Here is a 21466-nt window from a genome sequence, read left to right as displayed (position 1 = left end):
CGCAAGATGGCGGCGCTGGCGGAGGAGCAGACGGAGGTGGCGGTCAAGTTAGAGCCCGAGGGACCGCCGACGCTGCTACCTCCGCAGGCTGGGGACGGGGCTGGCGAGGGTGGCGGCAGCACGACCAACAACGGCCCCAACAGCGGCGGTGGGAACGTTGCGGCGTCGTCGTCGGCCGGCCGGGATGGTGGGACCCCCAAACCCTCGGTGGCTGTCTCCGCCGTTGCCCCGGCGGGGGCGGCCCCGGTGCCCGCCACTGCTCCGGAGGCGGGCGCTTCCCACGACCGACAGACTCTGCTGGCCGTGCTGCAGTTCCTACGGCAGAGCAACCTCCGCGAGGCCGAAGAAGCTCTGCGCCGGGAGGCCCGGCTGCTGGAGGAGGCAGTGGCGGGCACCGGAGCCCCGGGAGAGGGGGACGGCGCCGGCACAGAGGCGGCTAGCGCGCTTCTCAGTCGGGTCACAGCCTCGGCTCCCGGTCCTGCCGCCCCAGACCCTCCGGGAACCGGCGCTTCGGGAGCTGCCGCCGTTTCGGGCTCAGCAACAGGTCCTGTGGCTCCGGGGAAAGGTGAGCCGCGAGGTCCCGGGAAGGCAGGGCCGGCACGAAGGGGAGCAAGCCGGGAACGCCGAGGCTGGCAGGCCTGCACCTCTGCGGGCTTGTTTTGAATTTCCTGGGCCCGCCTCTAGGACCACATGCCCGCCCCTTTCTCTAGTGCGCCGGCTGCGCAGTCAAACCCTATTCCTAGAGCTGTCAGTTCCAGCGAGAGGCTGAGAGCTGTTGAGCAGAGGGATGTATGCGGAAGGTGGGCGCGGAGAGGCGCGGACCCTCAGTGTTTCGCTCCCTTTTCTCTTATTTGGGTTCTTGAGCTTTGGACAGGTCTACATTAGCACTAACAATATTTGTACAGTTCTGTACAAATATTTTAGGTTCTATATCTTAATTCTCACAATTCCACTATTTTAGAGATGAGAAAACAGACTGAGAAAAGCCAAGGGACTTGCTTTGGACCACACAGCCACGGAGTGATGGAACGTAGTATAGCCAGTATGTCTCAGAATGTGGGCTAATTACCACGAGTGTTGACGCTTTTGGGGGAATGCAGATTCCTGGGCATCATTTCAGACTTAGTGAATCAGAGCCTTTAGAAGCTGAGCCTGGGGATCTGCATTTTTGAGTAAATGCTTCCGAGGGGTATTGATGTATGGCCAAGTTTGAGAACCATTTGTTTAGGAATAAGCATTGGACAGACCTGGGTTCAGATTGTGTCTCTGTTGCTTTTACTTGTTTGATGCTGATTAAGTTATTCTTCCAAAATTGAGTTTTTTTCTCGATTAAATGGGTTATTGTGAGACTTAGATATAATATATGTAAAATGACTGGCATTGAAAAGTTTATGCCTAGGTGTCCATTCCTGACACCTGAGCACCCCCTGACCCCCTTTTCCTAGCAACTGTTGTCACAACATCTGTGCATTAAAATTACACACAATATAAGGTCTCAAAGGTGATCCTGAGCCAATAATGAATGTTTGTTGAATTAAATTATCCAGTACAGAGCCTCTAGCTAATCTGTATGAGACCTAATCTTTGCAGCATTGCCAGAAGTGAAGAATAAATACATAGCGGTGTAACACATACATAGAAGTGTGCGAAAATGTGATTGAGAGGAATCTTTCCTGAATGCTGAATTTTGTGAATGAACTAAAAGATGAGTGAAGTATATATGTTGGTCATTTTGTTATAATCTGTTCAGAAACCTGACCTATATTTTAGATCGTATCTGAGAAACCAGTAAGGATGGAAAGAAAATGCCATCAGAGTAATTGAAAGAATTTATATCATTTGTGCAGTAAGGAACATAACAGTACTTTAATTGCAACTTAAAAATTCCAACAATAAAAACTCTGATTCGATTGATACATATAGCATTGTAATATTGCTATATTACAAATAAGTACTCGTATTTTCTGACTTGAAATGGTGGTTCTGGAAATTGTTTTAAGCATATGTTTTGGAACTATAAATAAGGCACAAACTTCCCACCCTTAAAATGCTTACATTTTATAAGGAATGAGAGATGTACACAAATGAAGGTAATATAGGATAGGAGGTTACAGTAAAGTTACAAAGTACTTAGGTAGCTCAGAGAACTGGAAATGTTATTTCAGGGCATTGCTTGATGGTGGTGGTGAGTGCCATTTGCATTGACCCTTGAGAGAAGATGGACATAGTTGTTTGATTTGCTCATCCATGTTTTGTAAAATTTGTGTTTAAAATAAGGTAGCTCCAGAAAAAATAAATGAATCTCTTGTTACTGATTTGAAAACTTTATTTTAAGATATGGACAAGATGAAGGAGTTTTGGATGGGTCACTGAAACAAAGTGAAAATGCTATTAAAAGATTCTGTGATTGTGTTGGGGAAGAAAGTTTGAGAGAAGGACAAACATTTGAGAAACAATTCACCTCTGGACCTTAGCAAAACAGCCCTAGTCACTTGGTGCATGTCAGGTCATTTTCTTGAAAGTTGTTTTTCATTTTTTAAACAGTTGGGAGTGTAGCTGTGGAAGACCAGCCAGATGTCAGTGCTGTGCTGTCAGCTTACAACCAACAAGGAGACCCCACAATGTATGAAGAATACTATAGTGGACTGAAACACTTCATTGAATGTTCCTTGGACTGCCATCGGGCAGAGTTATCCCAACTCTTTTATCCTCTGTTTGTACACATGTACTTGGAATTAGTCTACAATCAACATGAGAATGAAGCAAAATCATTCTTTGAGAAGTATGTGAATTTTTATATATGTAATGTATGTACACATCTGTGACCACACAATGTAAGATTGTAACTCAAAAAGTACTTTATGAAGGAGAAGTAGCTGGTGCTATGAGAACCTAAAGTTGGGGGGTCGGGTAGGGGGGAGTGTGATCTAGTTGGAGAAGTCAGGGAAGGCTCCCAGAAGAAGTGATGCTTGATGTAAGATCTGAAAATTGGGTAGGAGTAACCAGATGAAGAGAAGAGAAAAAGCATGTATGAAAGCTAAGCTCTGTGGTGGTAGGGCTCATGGTAGGTACAGAGATGAAAGAAGGGCAGTGTGGCTAGAGCAGAGTATTGGGGTGGGGTGGGGTACAACGTAAAGCTGGACAATTGGTTAAGGGCTGGAATAGGCAAGTTCTTGGGCCATGTTAAAGGTCTTTGTTATTCTAAGAACAGTAGAGGGTTGTATTGGGTAGGATTAGATTTAGCTGAGACTCACTGAAAACTATATCAATAACAGCATAAATAAAATAAAAGTTTATTTTTGCTTTTATTCCAAGAACAACAGGAAGCTGTTAGGATTAGATTAAACTGAGTGCGACTAAAAACCCAAATAATAGAGGCTGAAATATGATACAAGTTTCTTTCTTTCTCTCGTGAAGTTAGGCAGTCCAGGACTGGTAAGGGGTCCTTGATTACCAGGGACCCTGGTGCTCTCGATCTTGTTGCTTTACCATCCCTGTCATGCAGCTTCTACCTGTGGCACAAGATGGTTCTCTGGTTCTAAGCAATCACGTCACTGTTATAGTCAGCAGGACAGGCACACATCCTTCTTGGAAGTTGCACATGTTTTTTTATGTCGTTGGTCTCCCTACAAGGGAGGTAGGAAGTGTGCTATTTACCTACGTGCCATAGTGCTCAGCTTATATTCAGGTGTTCCATTGGAGAAAGAAAGAAAAAATTGGATTTTGGGGGGCAGTGAGGCATCTCTGCTATAGACATCATTGATGGACCATGTCATTATTAGATTAGTATTTTGAAAGGACCTTCATATAGTGGGGAAAATAGGTGGTGGTGGTCGGGGGCGGGGGGGGGCGGACAGAGTGACTATAGATTGACCAGTTTTGGAGGTTATTGTAGTTTTGTCAACTGGGGTGGGGGTGATATTATTCCTCCTTCCCCTGAAAATGTGTAGAGGTGTTTTGGGTTGTCATAATGAGTAGGGTGGAGGAGCAGGTGGCTTAGGGATACGAAATGTTTTAATATGTGCAGGTAGTCCAACTTAGCAGAGAATTATTATGCCTGAAATGCCAGTAGCACCTTGTTGAGAAATACTGGGGTGTGGCAGTGTTGGTGAAAGGAAGAGGACATATTGGTGAGGCACTTGGCGATGGATTGGATGTGGAGGTGAGGACGATAAAGCCATCTTTGATAACCCCTTGGTTTCTGGCTCCCACAGCTGGATAGGGGTGCCCCTCACTGAGATAGAAAACCCGGGAAGAGGACCTAGTTTATCAGGTTGTGGGAAAATATTGAGTTCAGATTTGAATATGCCTTTGACTTACTTAAGAGATGTCAAGTTGATAGGTGGATGATAGGTAAGGCTCTGGAGCTCAGAGGAGAGGTAGGGACTGGAGGTACAAATTGGAGGTGTGCAGTATTGATCTATTGGGTGAGATTCGTTGGGAGGGTTATGAAATGAATGAGAGGGCCAGGCCTGAGCCGTGAGCATCTCTAATAGGCAGTTTGAGTGAGAGCTTTTTAGTACAAGCAATAGACCCAAAAGCCAGAACTTGTCCTATAACACAGGTAGTAGTAATAGAGGAAAAATAAAACTCTGGACTCTCGGCTTCTATGCCATTGCATTCATTCATTATTCTATGATACGATGCCTAATACAAGGCACACAGAGCATAGGCTCTGTATCTCAGTATTTTGGGGGAATAAAATTAAGTAAGGCCGATGATAGCAGAACTTCTGCCCTAAGCTTTCTTATTGTCCTCAATAAACCTTTTCCTTTTCCAGTCTCATGGCATTCACATAGGAAGCTGGATATCCTAGGGGACTCGGTCTCTTTGTTATGGACCATCCCAGCCCTTGCCTGGACCCAGTGCTTACATGAGGTTATGGGCAGTGATGACACAAACACTAAGGCTGAGATTTCTAATTTTATTCCAATCTTAGACAGAAACCCTTAGTTCAAGTCTGGAAGAGTCGTCATAGGGCAATACAGTTAACAGTTTAGGTATTTGTGGGCTATGTGTCTATCGGAGGGAGGGCCCTAATATGTTTTTTTTTTTAATTATTTATTTTTTTCAGTTACAGTTGACATTCAGTATAATTTTCTATTAGTTTCAGGTGTACAGCATAGCGGTTAGACATTCATGTAATTTATGCAGTGATCCCCCCATTAGTCTAGTGCCCACCTGACACCATACACAGTCGTTGCAACATTATTGACTATACTCTCTATGCTGTACTTTACATCCCCATGATTATTGTGTAACTACCAATTTGTATTTCTTAATCCCTTCACCTTTTTCACCCAGCTCCAACCCCTCTCCCCTCTGGCAACCATCAGTTTGTTCTCTGTATCTATGAGTCTGTTTCTGTTTTGTTTGTTTATTTTGTTCTTTAGATTCCACATGTAAGTGAGATCATATGGTATTTGCCTTTCTCAGTCTGACTTATTTCACTTAGCATAATACCTTCTAGGTCCATCCATAGAGCCCTAATATCTTACATTTAGTCATTGTTTTCTAAATGTTTTTGCATTGTTTGCTGCTCTTAGTGAGTGCCAAATATATGATCTTTAATTTTATTTTATTAAGATTTGTAGAAACAAAAGTACATGTAAATTTCCTAATTGTTATCAAGGCTGAATGAAAGCTTTATTTACTTGCCTTTGGTAATGGTGAATAAATGGAAGTGCTCATTCTTTAGTATCAACATTTGTTCTTTAGTCATATTATTAAAGTACTCATGTTTTAAAAAATATGTCTAGTATTAAGAACATAAGAAATTAAAAATGGTGGGTTTTATGAGAATGCCATGTATTGATTATTGTTGAGAGGCTGGATGATAGGTACATGAAATTTATTATACTAATTTCTACTTTTGTGTATGTTTGAAATTTTCCATAAAAAGTTTTTAAAAGTAGGTTTAGAGAGAACAAAAAATTTAGTAAAGCAAAGATTCTAACATTTTCTAGTCTACCAATGGTGGCATTCAAAAGAGACTGCTTACCAGTGGTGGGCGTCTTGTCTTTCTTTCATTCATTTCTGATATTTATTGCAAATTCTCTTAAAATGTTTATTGTGCGTTTTGTTAGAGATTTTTAGGATTTGTTGTAATTTTTAGGATGAATTCAGGAACTGAATTGTAATCATTTTGAAATGAATTATAACTTCTGATCCTACAGCATAGTCCAGGATTATTCAGACTACTGCGTTGAAAATATTCTGGTATGTTTATAAATATATGGGGGAGAGGCAGATCCCTGAATGATTACATTGAAAAATGACTTTTTAAAATCACTGAAACAGGTTCCATGGAGATCAGGAATGTTATTACCAAGATGACCTACGAGTATTATCTAGTCTTACCAAAAAGGAACACATGAAAGGGAATGAGACCATGTTGGATTTTCGAACAAGTAAATTTGTTCTGCGTATTTCCCGTGACTCGTACCAACTCTTGAAGAGGCATCTTCAGGAGAAACAGAACAATCAGATATGGAACATAGTTCAGGAGCACCTCTACATTGACATCTTTGATGGGATGCCGCGTAGTAAGCAACAGATAGATGCGATGGTGGGAAGTTTGGCAGGAGAGGCTAAACGAGAGGCAAACAAATCAAAGGTATGGGAATAAACCTAAGAACTGTATAATGCAGATTATGAAAAATTGTAGCATTTCCATCTACATGATTTACACATTTTTCTTATAGCTAGTTTGGGAATAATTTTACACTGTATACTAAGTTTCATGTTCTAAGGATGGTGTATGTATCAGTGACGATTTGGGAATGGTTGCATTTAACAGAACCCTGACTACAGTGGCTGAAACAAGGTTTTTTTCCTCACATTAAATGAATTACAGAGGAAAGTCCTCCTGGGTTGGCATAAGGGCTGTACAATGCCATCAAGGACCCTGGCTCCTTCCAGTTTCTGCTCTACCATCTTTAGAATGTGGCTCTCTTCTTGGGGCTCACAGATGGCTGTTGCAGCTCCAGCATTGCAACTGCATTCCAGGAAGGCAGAGGGGGAGGACAAAAGGCATATCCCTGCTAAATCTCTCCCTTTTTCTCAGGAAAACAGTATTTTTTTCTAAAATCCTACTTTTTATATTTGTATGTACATCAGTTGGTGAGAATGATATAATATGGCCATTCTCAGCTACAATGGAGCCCAGGAACAGAAATTACTTAACTGAGCATATTGCTGCTCCAACAAAATCAGGGTTCTGTTAGTAAGGAAGAAGGGGAGATTGGCTATTGGGGAGACAAGTACAGAATCTGCTTCAGGGTATAGATGACTATATTGTAATTGTGACTCATTCTGTCAAGATGTAAAAAAGATGTATTACTGAACAAAAAAATTAATTAAAAAAATGTTGGCTCTTTTGTAGGTATTTTTTGGTTTATTAAAAGAGCCAGAAATTGAGGTGCCTTTGGATGATGAGGATGAAGAAGGAGAAAATGAAGAAGGAAAACCTAAAAAGAAGAAGCCTAAAAAAGATAGTATTGGATCCAAAAGCAAAAAACAAGATCCCAATGCTCCACCTCAAAACAGGTGAGTTAAAAACTCAGGAATGTGTGTGGAGGTGAAAGCTGATGTTTTACAGGGTTCAAGTTTCTTAATAGAGTAATTTCCAGTCTGTTTTTCTTTCACAGAATCCCTCTTCCGGAGTTGAAAGATTCAGATAAGTTGGATAAGATAATGAATATGAAAGAAACCACTAAACGAGTGCGCCTTGGGCCAGACTGTTTACCCTCCATTTGTTTCTATACATTCCTCAATGCTTACCAGGTTGGTAAAATAATCGGGTGATTTTTGACTGGAGAATCCTAAAAATGGTGACTTACCATTAAAATAAACTTAAATGTGTTAACTAAAATGGAGTTTTCTTATTTAAACTCTTGGCTATAAATGTAGCTTAATGACAGCCGTTAAGAAAGGAGAATTGGACACTACTAAGAATAAATAGAAGGCAATGTTTAAAAGAACTTTAACAACTTGTAAATACCAGAATCTCATGTATATGTGTCTGTCTGATTAGAATTCTGCTAGCCTTTAAGGAGGAAACTGTACAGTTCATCTCTGTTGACGTTGGTTTAAGTACTTACATAAACTTAGTATTTCTTAGTAAGAATTCTATATGTCTTTATAGGTTGTTTATAATAGGCTGCTGAAGATATATTTACTGAAGTGCAGAAATAATTAACATTTGCTTCATATCCTGCACTCCAAATTTGGAGGGCAAAAGGGGGGTTAATGATGACATGTTCTCAAAGCAAGTGATTTCAAACAGTTGGTTTCATAGAAGAATGAAATCAGATGATCTTTTGTATGAGAAAAATAGCTATCAATATATACGTAATTTCTAAGGTGTGATTGTAGTGTTCTCCCCTAAAACAGTATTGGTAGTATAAAGCTTCTTTCTTTTTTTTTTTGTTTTGGCAGGGCCTCACTGCAGTGGATGTCACTGATGATTCTAGTTTGATTGCTGGAGGTTTTGCAGATTCAACTGTCAGAGTGTGGTCTGTAACACCCAAAAAGCTTCGTAGTGTGAAACAAGCAGCAGGTAACTGAGATGACCTGTCAGGATATAAACTCATCCTTAGTTTACACCAATCCTGATTCCATGGAATATACACAAGAGATTGTGATCTTAGCTGATTTCACTAGATTTTACTTTAACTCGGAGTGCTAACATTCCCAACAGTGAAAAGTGCATTGGAGTAGCAGTCAGGAGACAGGAGTGCTAGACTGGTTTAATTTCTCTGGGCCTCAGTTTTCTCATCTGTAGAGTGAGAGGATTAGGATACAAAACTCATTAAGGTTAAAAATCTAACATTTTATAATTGTTTGCTTGTGAATTTTTTAAAAAGCCTTTAAAGAAAATAGTGGGAGTTTGTGAATTTTAAGAAACCTTTAAAGTAAATAGTGGGAGAATACTTTGTTTTAGCCGTAAAAATGACTAAAAAATAATAAAATCAGGATTTCATTTTAAAGAGCTTGTTGAAACAAGATAATACATTTTCAATAACTTAGTATTTCCATAGTTTTCATTTTTGTGAAACATTGTGATATAGTGGATAAACTTGAGTTTCAGTCGTGGTTCCGATGCTGAATAGTTGTATACACTCTGGCAAATTATTAACTGTTCTGAATCTCAGTTTCTTCTATACATTGGAAGAGTATCACTTAATTTAGTGGTGTTAGCACAGTGGGTGGTATGTAGGAGGCACTGTTCAAATGTTAGTTCTCCTGAACCATGATGTAATTGCCTTAAAATGTTTTAATGGATATACTTTTAAAAATCAGTGTTTCTGGATCATTTTAGATCTTAGCCTCATTGACAAAGAATCAGATGATGTCTTGGAAAGAATCATGGATGAGAAAACAGCAAGTGAATTGAAGATTTTGTATGGTCACAGTGGGCCTGTCTATGGAGCCAGCTTCAGTCCTGATAGGTAAAGTACAAACAATAAAAATTAAATACTGCTATGTTATATTGAGATTATGTAATAGTTAACTACTGGAAACATTATGCAAATGTTGGGAAAATTTCTGTTAGAAAAATCTCATGGTTGCCTATCATTCGTTATCTTTTAGAATCATGCCATTTGCTAATTCATCTTGGGGTACTACAGCAACTTAATGTATACCCAAATTTACAGAATCAAGATGCACAGTTTCAAGGTTTGCTGGTTTTAAAAACTAGCTTTAGTTTTGTATAACCTTAGTAGGTTGAATTGCTGTTTTGTGGCTATTTCTATCATTTCCAAATTTACAACAAATTCGTGATATGAAAAGCATATTATCTATCAATTGAAGATTTATCTTATCAAAAGAACTAAGAGGATACTGAGGGAATTTGAAATCCGTAAATAGGTATTTGCCTATTTTTCATGATCTCAAACATTCTGTAGAAATGGAAGAAGGGTGTTTTGTATTCATCATACCATTTATACTTTACATGGATAGATAATTGCCCTTTTTTTTCTTCATTGGGGAATATTGGGGAACAGTGTGTTTCTCCAGGGCCCATCAGGTCCAAGTCGTTGTCTTCAATCTAGTTGTGGAGGGCGCTGCTCACTGGCCCATGTGGGAATCAAACCGGCAACCCTGTTGTTCAGAGCTTGCACTCTAACCAACTGAGCCATCTGACCACCCAGATAATAGCTTTTAACCCATCAAGATTTTCATCTTTATGAGCCTTTGAGAATGAGGTTTCTGTTGTTTGATAGGGTTTAGCTAGATGACACATTTTTACTGGAGAGAAACTTTTGATTTCAGTGAAGACCCTATTACTTTGGGTAGTTGAGCTTTTGTATTTATCCCTGAAAAAGAGTATTATTTGTGTGTCTGTAGTGTTATTTGTTTTTGCTTTTTTTGTGTGTGTCAAGAAGACATTTCCCTTTAAATTCTTATACAACTCATACAGGATAGGAAAATAGCATCTCCATTTTAAAGTTAAACATTGTTGAGTTTTAAGTGACATATCGCATTTCTTAGAAGCCTTTCTCAATTGACCAAATTATTTGACCGTACTTTTTGTCATTATCCCTTGGTTATTTTTTTTAAAGAACTGTGATTTTCCCCATAATGTATTTTTAAAAATAATCTAAACTCATTGAGTAGGTGCTCAGTAGATGTAGTGTGTCTAACATTAGTTTGGTTAGTACTTTCAGCTCTTGTTATCTACTGTGAATTCCAAGTATAAAAGTGAGATGTAGCATGTCAGCTAAACTTAATATATTCAAATGTGCAGAGAAAACTGGACAGGTAACTAAAAGTTATTCTGAGAATCAAATATATTACCTTCTGTTCTCTCAGGAACTACCTGCTTTCCTCTTCAGAGGATGGAACTGTTAGATTGTGGAGTCTTCAAACATTTACTTGCTTGGTGGGATATAAAGGACACAACTATCCGGTTTGGGACACACAGTTTTCTCCGTATGGATATTATTTTGTGTCAGGGGGCCATGACCGAGTAGCTCGGTAAGAACACTGTGATCTTACGACTGGGTCTATTAAGGGAACAGAATGGCTTCCTGTTGGGAAAAAAGAGTATTACTATGTCTCTGCGTCTATACCAAGAATCCTGAGTCTTGTTTTTCTTTCTCAAGTTAGCTTATTAACACACCTTCCCTGCCTCCCATCAGCTGTTTAACCTCTTTCATTCATCTCCTTAAAAGTTTGGGATGAAGTAGCTCAGGTTAGAAACTATGTGGTGACTAAAACTTTTCTATAGGTTAGACTAGGAGCTGGGGTGGGTGGGGGCCTATACAGAGAACTCAAGAACTATAAAATTAAAAAATGTTTGTACCAGATCAACTTAGTTTTTCTTAAGAATGTTATTTAATTTCAATCATTCCTTCTTTCTCTCAGGCAAGTAGTGAGGGGGACCCATTTGGAGCTAACATTTCACATGGATGTTTAGGATACAATTTTCACATTTCATATTACTAATTATTCTTTTGCTTTCAATAAATTTTTTCAAAGGCTGTGGGCTACAGACCACTATCAGCCTTTAAGGATATTTGCTGGCCATCTTGCTGATGTGAATTGTACCAGATTTCATCCAAATTCTAATTATGTTGCTACGGGCTCTGCAGACAGAACTGTACGGCTCTGGGATGTCCTGAATGGGAACTGTGTAAGGATCTTCACTGGACACAAGGTATTTTTACACCTTCATTATTCCAGCACACAATGTTGCTTTTGAGATAAAAATATTTTAAAAATTAACCAGTGACACACAAATTTTGAAAATACCATTCATACCACTAAACTTAAAAATTCTAATTTTGTCTTATTTTCTATTTTTAGCCTTACTTTTGACTCTTCCCATTGACTTCTTTTCTAGGGACCAATTCATTCCTTGACATTTTCTCCCAATGGGAGATTCCTGGCTACAGGAGCAACAGATGGCAGAGTACTCCTTTGGGATATTGGACATGGTTTGATGGTTGGAGAATTAAAAGGCCACACTGATACAGTTTGCTCACTTAGGTTTAGTAGAGATGGTGAAATTTTGGCATCAGGTAAATGACTAGAAATGGCTTTGTGGTAAACGGCATGTTAAAAAGAAAACACTGAGTGTTGACAATTGCAAAATAAGTCCTGTTGTTTTAGGTTTTGCTTCTCTTTAGCCAGTGTCATCCTACTTGTATATTCATTTCTCAGGTAAAACTACTACTTGAAATGTTCCTTTAGGGGGAACAGAGTTGTTAATCAAAACTTAACAAAATGTTAGAAGCTAAATATGGTGGATGCTACTAAATGGTTTCCTTTGACTTTCCCTTAGGTTCGATGGATAATACAGTCCGGTTATGGGATGCTGTCAAAGCATTTGAAGATTTAGAGACTGATGACTTTACTACAGCCACTGGGCATATAAATTTACCTGAGAATTCACAGGAGTTATTGTTGGGAACGTATATGACCAAATCAACACCAGTAGTACACCTCCATTTTACTCGAAGAAACTTGGTTCTAGCTGCAGGAGCTTATAGTCCGCAATAAACCATTGGTATTAAAGACCTTTTGGAAGCTACTGTTTGAAAAAGGGAGACTAAAAGCAAATACCTCAGTGATTAATATTTAATCAAAGAATGTTTTGTCTATATGGATCTGGAAGTATGCTGCTTGGAAAATCTGAACAGGACAGTTCCACGTTTCTATAGCAACCACATTTAACTAATTTCCGTTAGTTGAATAAGAGGTATTATGTTTGTGGAGGGGACATTTATGGTGCTTTGGATTGTGTGGAAACTATGCATTTTTCTGTTCAAATGCTATTTTAATTTATTATGTTTAGGAAAAAACCAATTGATTTCAATAATTCATTTTGCTTCTAGATTCAAATTGAGTAATATAATACCATCTTGAATTTTAGCTGAAGAATTCTATGAGCATGTATGTTTCTGCTGTAAAAATGTAGTTACTGTATGGCACTCTGTTAAATGACCCACTAATATTTTTGCTTGGCCCATGACTAGCGGAATGTATGTAACTGGGTAGGATGAACTACAATTCCTTTCTAAGAATTAGATGAAGTACAACCATCAACTGACATCTGAATTTACACCTGAGTGCACCCAAACACTATAATCAGGTGAAGAAATTTAGCTTCCATGTTCTACTTCAGCTAAAACGGCTATACACAACCTAGTACACTTGAAGTCAGACGGACATTTCAGTTGCTTACCTCCAGTACTGAGCCTTGCTTTGGGAAACTAAAAGATTCAGACCAAGTCACTGCCAGTTCTTTGCCTTTGTTGCATTTTGTACAGTTTTTATATTTTTGATATCTTGTAAATAAAGACAACCAGCTTTTCCAGGTTCATAATTTATTGTACAAATTGAGTATCACATGATGAGTTGACATTAGCTTCTCCAGGCATGAGAAATCAATAGATGAAGTACAGCTTAGAATCCTATAAACAAAGCAAAAATAGTTTAGACACAAATATTTTTTAAGACATTCAGTAAATTACAGTACAGGATTATCCATGAACCCCCTGAAATTGAATGCAAACCCATCAGATTCTCAAGAGTCATAAGCCCCTCCCCACCAATTAAGGTATCTCTCAGCTTAATACAATTTAACCTCACACTCTACCTTTAACTAAAAAACTGCCAACAATTCAGTATGATCCTAAATGTACACTGTTGGAAAATTTGAGTATATAAAGCTACATTTTAAACAGTAGAAAACAGGAATGTATCTATTTTAATATCTGAGGCACAATCTCTCCATTTGTATAATGGGGATACTACCACCCTCCCCAAGTTAGGTACCTAACATGGAAAATTGAGCAAAATACTATAGGTTTGTCAGGAATAAGGCATGGACCACTGCATTCTGGGATATGCAGTCCCCTAAGGATTGGAAAGGTCTTAAGAGCAGTGGGAAAATTGTGTCTGTGGAGAGCTATATTATATAAAGATCTGGGTTCTGGGTTTTCTGCACATCATCTATGGCCAACACAAATATTCACTCAACCATAGGTTGAAGGCACTATAAGAGGAAAATGAAGTCTATGGGGATTTAAGGAAAAGACAGAAATGCTTATATGAAAATTTGAAACTAGCAAACAAACAAAAAGCAAGATATATTTGCAACTGATTTAGAAGGTTGGTTAATTATTACATAAAGAGCTTATACAAGAAAAATAGGTGTGCACAAAGACAAAGTCCCAATTGTTAGAAAAGCACATGAAGAGTGTTAATAAAAATACAAATGTTAAACAAATGCAAAAAAATGTACAACTTCATCAAAAAGACACAAATTATTTTTACTAATCAACAAAAACATATTCAACGTTGGCTGGGGCAAGAGAGACCTCCTCTTACAAAGCTGGGTGCCCCACAACCCTTTGAGGAAGAACTTCAGCTTAAAAAAACAATCATAGATACAGACTTCATGTTCCAAAGTGTTCATTGTTATTTATATTAAAAAAGATCTAATAGAATTCCTCTGTAAAATGAATCATTATCTCCATGAGCATGCATGCATTCAAGTTACAGAGAACCTACTAGTTACAATACAAAATAGTCATGAATCACAGCCAATGGAAACCAAACAAAATACACACACAGAGTTAAACCGAAATATTAACTAAAGTTGTCAGGGTAATGGGATATGCATAGTATTTTTATTTATTTTTCCTGTGTGTGATAAATTTTGCATAATGACAATAATTTTTATAGTCGGGGGGAAAAACCTGTAACATCATAATGGCTAAGTTATAAACTTTTAAATGTCAACTCCCTACCTTTTATGTTGCTTTCACAGCTGGAGTTTTTTTAGACCTTAACTTGAAGTATAAGACCAGCAAAGCAATGCCTCCATATGTGGCCAGTACACACTGAAAAAGGGAAAAAGTAAACAGGAGTTACTGTCATGTTTATATTATTCTCAAGTATAACAGCTTAAAGGTATCATTAATACTTACATTCATTCTACCTGTGAGCGTATACGAGTTGAAGTATTTTTTGATACCCGTGAATTGGAATTGGGCGTCGGCTTCTGGACCTGCCATGATTTCAATCTTTTAAAGAAAGAAAGAAAGCAACAATAAATTCATTAGGATGCAATTTAAAAGACAAGTTTGTTTTTTAAAATTGAAAAACTTGAAAAGCCATTGTATATAAATATTATAAATTTTCATGTATGTTTTGCCAAACACAGCAATAGCAAAGATGGTGGAAAAAGCCTTGCTGACAAGAGAACCTTTTGGAAGGAGGACTTTACACAACATTTGAGAATATACCGTGTTTCCCTGAAAATAAGACCTAGCCGGACCATCAGCTCTAATGGTATTTTGGAGCAAAAGTTAATATAAGACTGGGTCTTACATAATATAATACTGGGTCTTATACAAGATAGTATATAATATAATAAATATAATGCCAGGTCTTATATTAATTTTTGCTCCAAAAGACGCATCAGAGCTGATGGGCCGGCTAGGTCTTATTTTTGGGGAGACACAGTACGTCAAATCACTCGGCATAGGAAGGGAACACAGTCTTTAAGTCCACCCTCTGACGCAATATAGATCGATATTTTCATTCCTGGCTCTATCTATACCATCGTACAATATACATGAAATTAATCAGTTTTAAGATTAGTTGAAAACTGGAGCCTCTGAAACTTTTCAAAGTTTCTCAGAGGGGTAACCACCAGCTAAACAGCTCAACCTGCAACCCCTCCTTTTACAGTTTGTCATATAATTTAAGATCTCCATGGGAAGGCAGAGGAGGAATCATTTACAAAATGGAGCTGACACATAGTAGCTATTAGTGAGGTGGGGAAGCTGGAATCCTTACTCCTTACACCAAAATAAAGGTTTAAATGCAAATAGTGAAACCAAAACATCCTGGAATAAAACATGAGCAAATATTTTAACCATCTTAGGGAAGGGAAAATAAAAAGGACAAAAACAAAAAGATGAGACATAAAAAGATAACCTCATGATCGAAAGAAATGTAAAATGAGACCAATATTTAACCATCAGACTGGCAAAGATAAAATTATAATAAGCAGTAGTAGTAAGAACGTGGGAAAATAAGCATTCCCTGTTGCCTGGAGTATAAACTGGTACAACTTCCTAAAGTGCAATTTTGCAATATCTATCAAATTACAAAATTAGTATATTCTTTTATCTAGCTGGTTCATTTGTTCTCTAGGAATTTACCCTTATAGAAATATTACAAAGTGGAAACATGTTAAATGGTGCAAGGATGGAGACTGAAATACTGTTTATGAAAGTACACTGGAAAAACTAAAAGTCCATCTACAGGAGACTAATACATGATGGTTTCCATTGGAGGAAAACAATGTGTAAATCTTTATGTATAGACATTGAAAAGGTCCACATGTAACGTTAAATTTTTTTTTTTTTTAAATCTTATTTCTGGACATTGTATTACAGAGCACATCAGTGGTTCTCAAAGTCTGGTTCCTAGACCAGCATCAGTATCACTTGGAAACTTGTTAGAAATGCAAATTGTCAGGCCCTACACCTCAGGCCTATTGAATGAGAAACTCTGGGGCCTAGCAATGTGTTTTAATAAGCCCTCTCGGTTTTTGACGTACGTTCAAATTTGAAAAACATTGAAGTAACAGAAAGTCCTGGAAGAATATACATGTATAGGAAACTCCTCAGAGGAATTATTATCTATGGTACCTACGTATTTTACAAAGACATGTATTTCTTATAATAAAAAATGGCAAAGGCACATTCAAAGGTCACCAGAATGCTTGAAAATTCGTATGTATTACCACCTATCTACCACGACCGACGCCACGCCGAGTCGATTGGCAACACAGACGAGCCGGTCGAGGTCCGGTCGAGATTGGTAGGCAGTGGCAGTGATATAGCTGGCTCTTGATGAAACGGGAAGAGGGAGAGATCTGTGAGGAAGTCATTGCTATGGAAACTGGCATGTCCCTGTTTATCGTTCAAAGGCCTTCAGAGGCATTCACGTGCATGAAAAATTTGGACAAATGACCTTAATTTTGAACACTTTTTCAAGAATGTTCTTGGAGCAATGAAGGGAATCCAAACGTTCCTGGGCCCTCTCAGTGGCCTTGGCTTATCCAGCCAACCCGGAAAATAGGAAAATCTCCAGTAAAAGAAATCTTTATGATGTAGCTTTTATATTAACTGTTTCATTTTACTGAAGTTATTAAAGGCATACTTTCCCTCTCCACCTTCATGATAATTTTTTTAATTAAAGTTTATCGGGGTAACAATTGTTAGTAAAGTTACATAAATTTCAGGCATACAATTCTGTATTACATCCTCGCATGATACACTTTTGGATTCTTATAGTATCAAGTAGGTTTCTAAGAGAAATCCTATAGAAAACAAAGACAACGCTGTGAAGTTATTAACTGATAACATCCACTACTTGTGCCTAACAAAAATTTTTAGGAGGATGTGGTGTGCAACTGAAGCAATTTAAGGAGCTTTAAATTCCCTCTACTTTACACAATATGGGAGGAAGGCTGATGCTTGTGACGTCCACAGAGGACTAATTCTGACTGAAGAGCGTGGTATAGGAGTTGCAATTTAGTTATGGGTCTTAAAGGAAGAGTCTTGAGAGGCTGAGATGGGGCAGGGAGTGGAGAGTGGGATGTTGCTGGTGAGATAAACAATAGGAGTAAAAAGCCTGGAAACACTTGGGTCCGCACTCTTCAACAAACTGTTGGTTACTTTTAGGCAAAGATCAGGGACCCTTGTGTTAGAATTACCCTTGTGTAATAAATGAACTGTAACTTGCTTTCCTTTTGAGTCATACTTAAGTTTAGAAACACATATTCGTGGAGAAAATTACCCAAAAATAATTGTACTAGTTGTTAAATGGTAGCCTGTGGGAAAGTCTAAGCAAGAGACAGGGCCTTTGCTTGTTTCTAAGGTAGTGAGTAGCTAATAACTATAATCAATCCTCCCATGTCTCTGTTCACCTGTAAAATGGGCATTTCAGAAAAGGCGCAAAGTGATCAATTGCTCTAGCTCCTTTCTGTGTCCCGATACTGATGTTTTCCTGTGTGACTGGCCACCTACCTGGAACGGTGATATCACGAGGCAAAGACGAGCGAGAGCCGCTCAGGTACCAAAACCAGCCTCCTGCAATGCACTTCAAGGCATTTACAGTTCTCGGTTCTGGCTATCTCCTAGGAAAGGCCTTCCCGTAGATCGAACATACTGAAATGTAAATCTAACCCGCACACCGCGGGGCCTGGCCAACTGCAGGGGCCGGGCCACATTCCCACTCGTTTTGACAAAGGCTGCAGCACAGCTAAATGAGGCCTGGCTGGACAGCTTCCTTAGCACAGCTCAGTGGAAACAAACTGCTATGGGCGTACAAAGGAAGAGGTAATTCGGCCAGTGGAGTCAGAAGCCCAAGTTCTCATCCAATAGTACGTCACTGGGTGACCTTGGTGACTCCCTTCGCTACGGGCCTCATTTTTCTCCACTGAAAAACGCAATGTAAGGGCTTTCGGGAACAATGGGAGCCGTTAGGAAGACCTATTCGCCTCGTCCCGAGGCTGCCCAGTCACCATCCGACCCCTCGAGCCCGGGCCCCTGTGATCTCTAAGCCCTTTTCCATTCCCTAATGCTCTCATTCCCCAAAGCGAAGATCTCAAGATGTTCCCGGATCAGGAATGGTCGGGTCCTAGGCCAGTGCCGCAAAGCAGAGGACCGAGGTCCCAGGCCGGGCTCCCCTCCACACCCACCTTGCAAAAATCAAGAATTCCGCAGACAGTGTCCTTCAACGTACGAAGCTAACCCTCGGTCCAGCCGGAAGAAACCGCCTCCCCCGCACGCGTTTAACCAGCCTCAGCGATTCAGCCTTAGGCGTCGATTGGCTATGGCTCGAAGTGCCGCCTTTCCGCTTCCGGTCTCTAAATTCACACCGCCGTGCGGCACTAGGACCCAGCATAATAACGGAAGTAGGGCATTGAGCCCGCCCACGCTTCCGGGAGGGCAGCGTTGGTCCATAGGAGTGCGGGTCTCCGCGTGTGTGGCTAGAGGGCTCGGCCTCCGAAGTTGAGAGGTGGTGGCGTCGCGAGGCTGGTAAGTGAGGGCGAAGGCAAGAAGGGAGGAAACCTTGTGGCTTCCAGTTCTGCCCCAGATATAGGTCCCCCAGGTCCCTGCCATGCATCCACAGTGCTGGATGAGTGGTTCGATCACCCCAACCCGGCTCGGAAGCCGGTTCTGCTCGAGTGGCCCCTGTAACCTCAGGCTCTGTCCCCGGGAAGTAGCTTAGATCCTTTTTTGTCACTGGATCGCGTTACTCTTTGAAGCTCCAGTTTTCTCTTGTCTGAAATGAGATTAAGGATCAAATTCCCAGGAAACTAGACTCTTTGACACTTTCCTGTTTCTACGAAGCATACACCCATTGTTGATTCTAAATCTAGGCTCCCCTCGGTCGGCACCTCAACTACAGTCTCAGGCCTTTGTAGATTCTTGTTCCAAATCTCTCAGAACCAACCCCTCCTTCCATTCTCACTTACACCTAGTTATGGTTCTCATGGTTTCTTGGTTGTACTGCAGTTGACTCCTCCCGGGTTTGCCTGCCTTCAGCCCTTGTCTCTTCCCGTCCAATCCATAACCTGCGGTATATTTTTCTTGATTACTGTTCTCTCTCTTTTAACTTTAGCAATCATTATAGTTCTACCTAACTTAAGGCTCTGACTTCCCAAAGTAAATATTAAACTACTCATATTTAATTCAAGATCTTCTGCTAATAAAACCTAGCCTGTCTTTTAAAACTTAACTCCAATTATGCTTTATTCACCCAGTGGTCTAGTTGAATGATTCTTCACAGAAAGGGATCAGCAGGCTTTTGAGCAATTGTTTGACAAATTGTTGGTGCTCATGCTCATTGAAATAATTGGCTTTTCCTTTTTCCATGCTTTTTCTCACATTTCTTCTGCTTTTCCCTTTCCACTTGTCAAATCTCGTTCATCTTTTAACATTCAGCCCCAAAGCATCTTCTTTAGGAAGCTTGCCTTCTTTACTGAAATTTCATCACTTCCTACCTCTTTGTTGATAGTTTATAATCTGATTTGTATTTTAAATTATTTGCATAATTGTTTTAAAAGTGTGTATGTTCTTTGAAGGTAGGGGGTTATATATTTGTGTATTTCTGACTTAATGGTAGCTGCTTAATGATATCACTACATTGAGTCTATAACTTCTTTTCTTGGAGGAAATGTGTGGACTTGTGATTTTGAAGCAGATGAATTGTGGCTTATCAGGAGCGGGCCTGGCTTCAAACCATCTATCTATATCTTGGTCCTGAGTGCTATCTAGTGCAGTGGTGCTAGAAGGCTCTATCTCTTGTCCATTGATCACAGCCTTTAGGAAATCTGTCATCAAGGCTACATCTCACCTGTAACTCTTTGCATTGTTTTTAGGAGCCCCAAACATGGCAACAGTGGAAGAAAGCTTCCCCCGTGGGGGTACGAGAAAGATCCATAAATCAGAGAAAGCTTTACGGCAGCCTGTTGAACAAGACAACTTATTTGATGTAAGTGGTGTGCTTGTTTGGTTAAGACTCGCTGAACACTTTCTCTCTACTGTCCTTATGAAGAACAAATGAAACCTGTTCGAGAATGTGTTGTTTTCCAGATTGTTTCTTTTTGAAGTCTGTGTTTGTAAATTGAACTTTTAGAAAGTCCATACTACCACAAGGCTATATCTTTTTTGTGGGGGTTGGGGGGAAACAGGACTTTATTGGGGAACAGTGTGTACTTCCAGGACTTTTTCCAAGTCAAGTTGTTGTCCTTTCAATCTTAGTTGTGGAGGGTGCAGTTCAACTCCAGGTCCAGTTGCTGTTGTTAGTTGCAGGGGGCGGAGCCCACTATCCCTTGCGGGAATCAACCGGCAACCTTTGGTTGAGTCCACTGGCCCATGTGGGAATTGAACCGGCAGCCTTCGGCGTTAGTAGCATGGAGCTCCAACTGTCTGAGCCACCGGGCTGGCCCAAGGCTGTATCTTTTGAAGCATGGCATTTAGTATTTGAATTTGCAGTGCTCTTGTTCCTTATTCTTAGGAACTTTGTGTCATGTTGTTAAGGATAGAGAGAAAGCATTCTGATCATGGTATTTTTAATGGGGTCCTTGCTGCCATGTATAATGGTTAGAATTTGCATTAGAATTCATAATCTTCACCTAGAATAAGCTGTGCTCTAAATGCTAGACGGAAGGGAACTATCATTTGATTATATGGCTTTGTGTAATCTTCCCACTGTACTATGAAATAGAGATCGCCATTCTATAATGTGGAATAGAGGCCAAGAGAAGTTATATACCATGTTTCCCCGAAAATAAGACCTAGCTGGACCATCAGCTCTAATGCGTCTTTTGGAACAAAAATTAATATAAGACCCAGTATTTTATATTATTATATTATATTCCAGGTCTTATAATAAAATAAGACCGGGTCTTATATTAATATTT

The 21466-nt window shown here is 39.6% G+C and overlaps 3 protein-coding genes across 7 annotated transcripts in view; 2 read left to right on the top strand and 1 right to left on the bottom strand.

The window, feature by feature from the left end:
• Positions 1-6: 6 nt before the first annotated feature.
• On the top strand, positions 7-13336 carry TAF5 (TATA-box binding protein associated factor 5). 2 transcript variants are annotated; one of them, XM_019725041.2, is made up of 11 exons: positions 7-565; positions 2545-2782; positions 6301-6616; positions 7385-7548; positions 7650-7785; positions 8440-8560; positions 9323-9452; positions 10819-10983; positions 11488-11665; positions 11852-12029; positions 12293-13336. In XM_019725041.2, exons 1-11 carry the CDS (start codon positions 7-9, stop codon positions 12508-12510), a joined length of 2403 nt encoding a protein of 800 aa, XP_019580600.1. In that variant the 3' UTR covers positions 12511-13336. The 2 variants fall into 2 exon arrangements, with proteins under 2 accessions (XP_019580600.1, XP_019580599.1); XM_019725040.2 differs by having other exon boundaries at positions 7632-7785.
• ATP5MK (ATP synthase membrane subunit k) lies at positions 13321-18889 on the bottom strand. The gene is made up of 4 exons (XM_019725044.2): positions 18737-18889; positions 14946-15041; positions 14766-14858; positions 13321-13424 (listed from the first exon to the last, which is right to left on the bottom strand). The coding sequence occupies exons 2-3, from the start codon at positions 15030-15032 to the stop codon at positions 14769-14771; spliced, it is 177 nt and encodes a 58-aa protein (XP_019580603.1). The 5' UTR covers positions 15033-15041; positions 18737-18889; the 3' UTR covers positions 13321-13424; positions 14766-14768.
• Positions 18890-18929: 40 nt separating this feature from the next.
• PDCD11 (programmed cell death 11) overlaps positions 18930-21466 on the top strand; it is a 42169-nt gene continuing 39632 nt past the window's right edge. For all 4 annotated transcript variants that reach the window (XM_074339107.1, XM_019725038.2, XM_019725039.2 and 1 more), the window contains exons 1-2: positions 18930-19076; positions 20423-20535. In XM_074339107.1, the coding sequence (XP_074195208.1) occupies positions 20434-20535 (102 nt within the window). In that variant the 5' untranslated portion in view covers positions 18930-19076; positions 20423-20433. The remainder of the gene's footprint in view (positions 19077-20422; positions 20536-21466) is intronic.

The sequence above is a fragment of the Rhinolophus sinicus genome, linkage group LG07, assembly GCF_036562045.2.
Source record: "Rhinolophus sinicus isolate RSC01 linkage group LG07, ASM3656204v1, whole genome shotgun sequence".
NCBI lineage: Eukaryota > Metazoa > Chordata > Mammalia > Chiroptera > Rhinolophidae > Rhinolophus > Rhinolophus sinicus.
Note: the sequence above shows the minus strand (reverse complement) of the source record. Positions and strands in the feature narration are given on the sequence as shown.

Coding starts and splice junctions, on each gene's coding strand:
- TAF5 (XM_019725040.2), top strand. CDS start 7: ATGGCGGCGCTGGCGGAGGAGCAGACGGAGGTGGCGGTCAAGTTAGAG. Junction 8,561..9,322: donor TAGTGTGAAACAAGCAGCAG/GTAACTGAGATG, acceptor GGATCATTTTAG/ATCTTAGCCTCATTGACAAA. Junction 11,666..11,851: donor GGATCTTCACTGGACACAAG/GTATTTTTACAC, acceptor CTTCTTTTCTAG/GGACCAATTCATTCCTTGAC.
- ATP5MK (XM_019725044.2), bottom strand. CDS start 15,032: ATGGCAGGTCCAGAAGCCGACGCCCAATTCCAATTCACGGGTATCAAA. Junction 14,859..14,945: donor CGCTCACAGGTAGAATGAAT/GTAAGTATTAAT, acceptor TCCCTTTTTCAG/TGTGTACTGGCCACATATGG.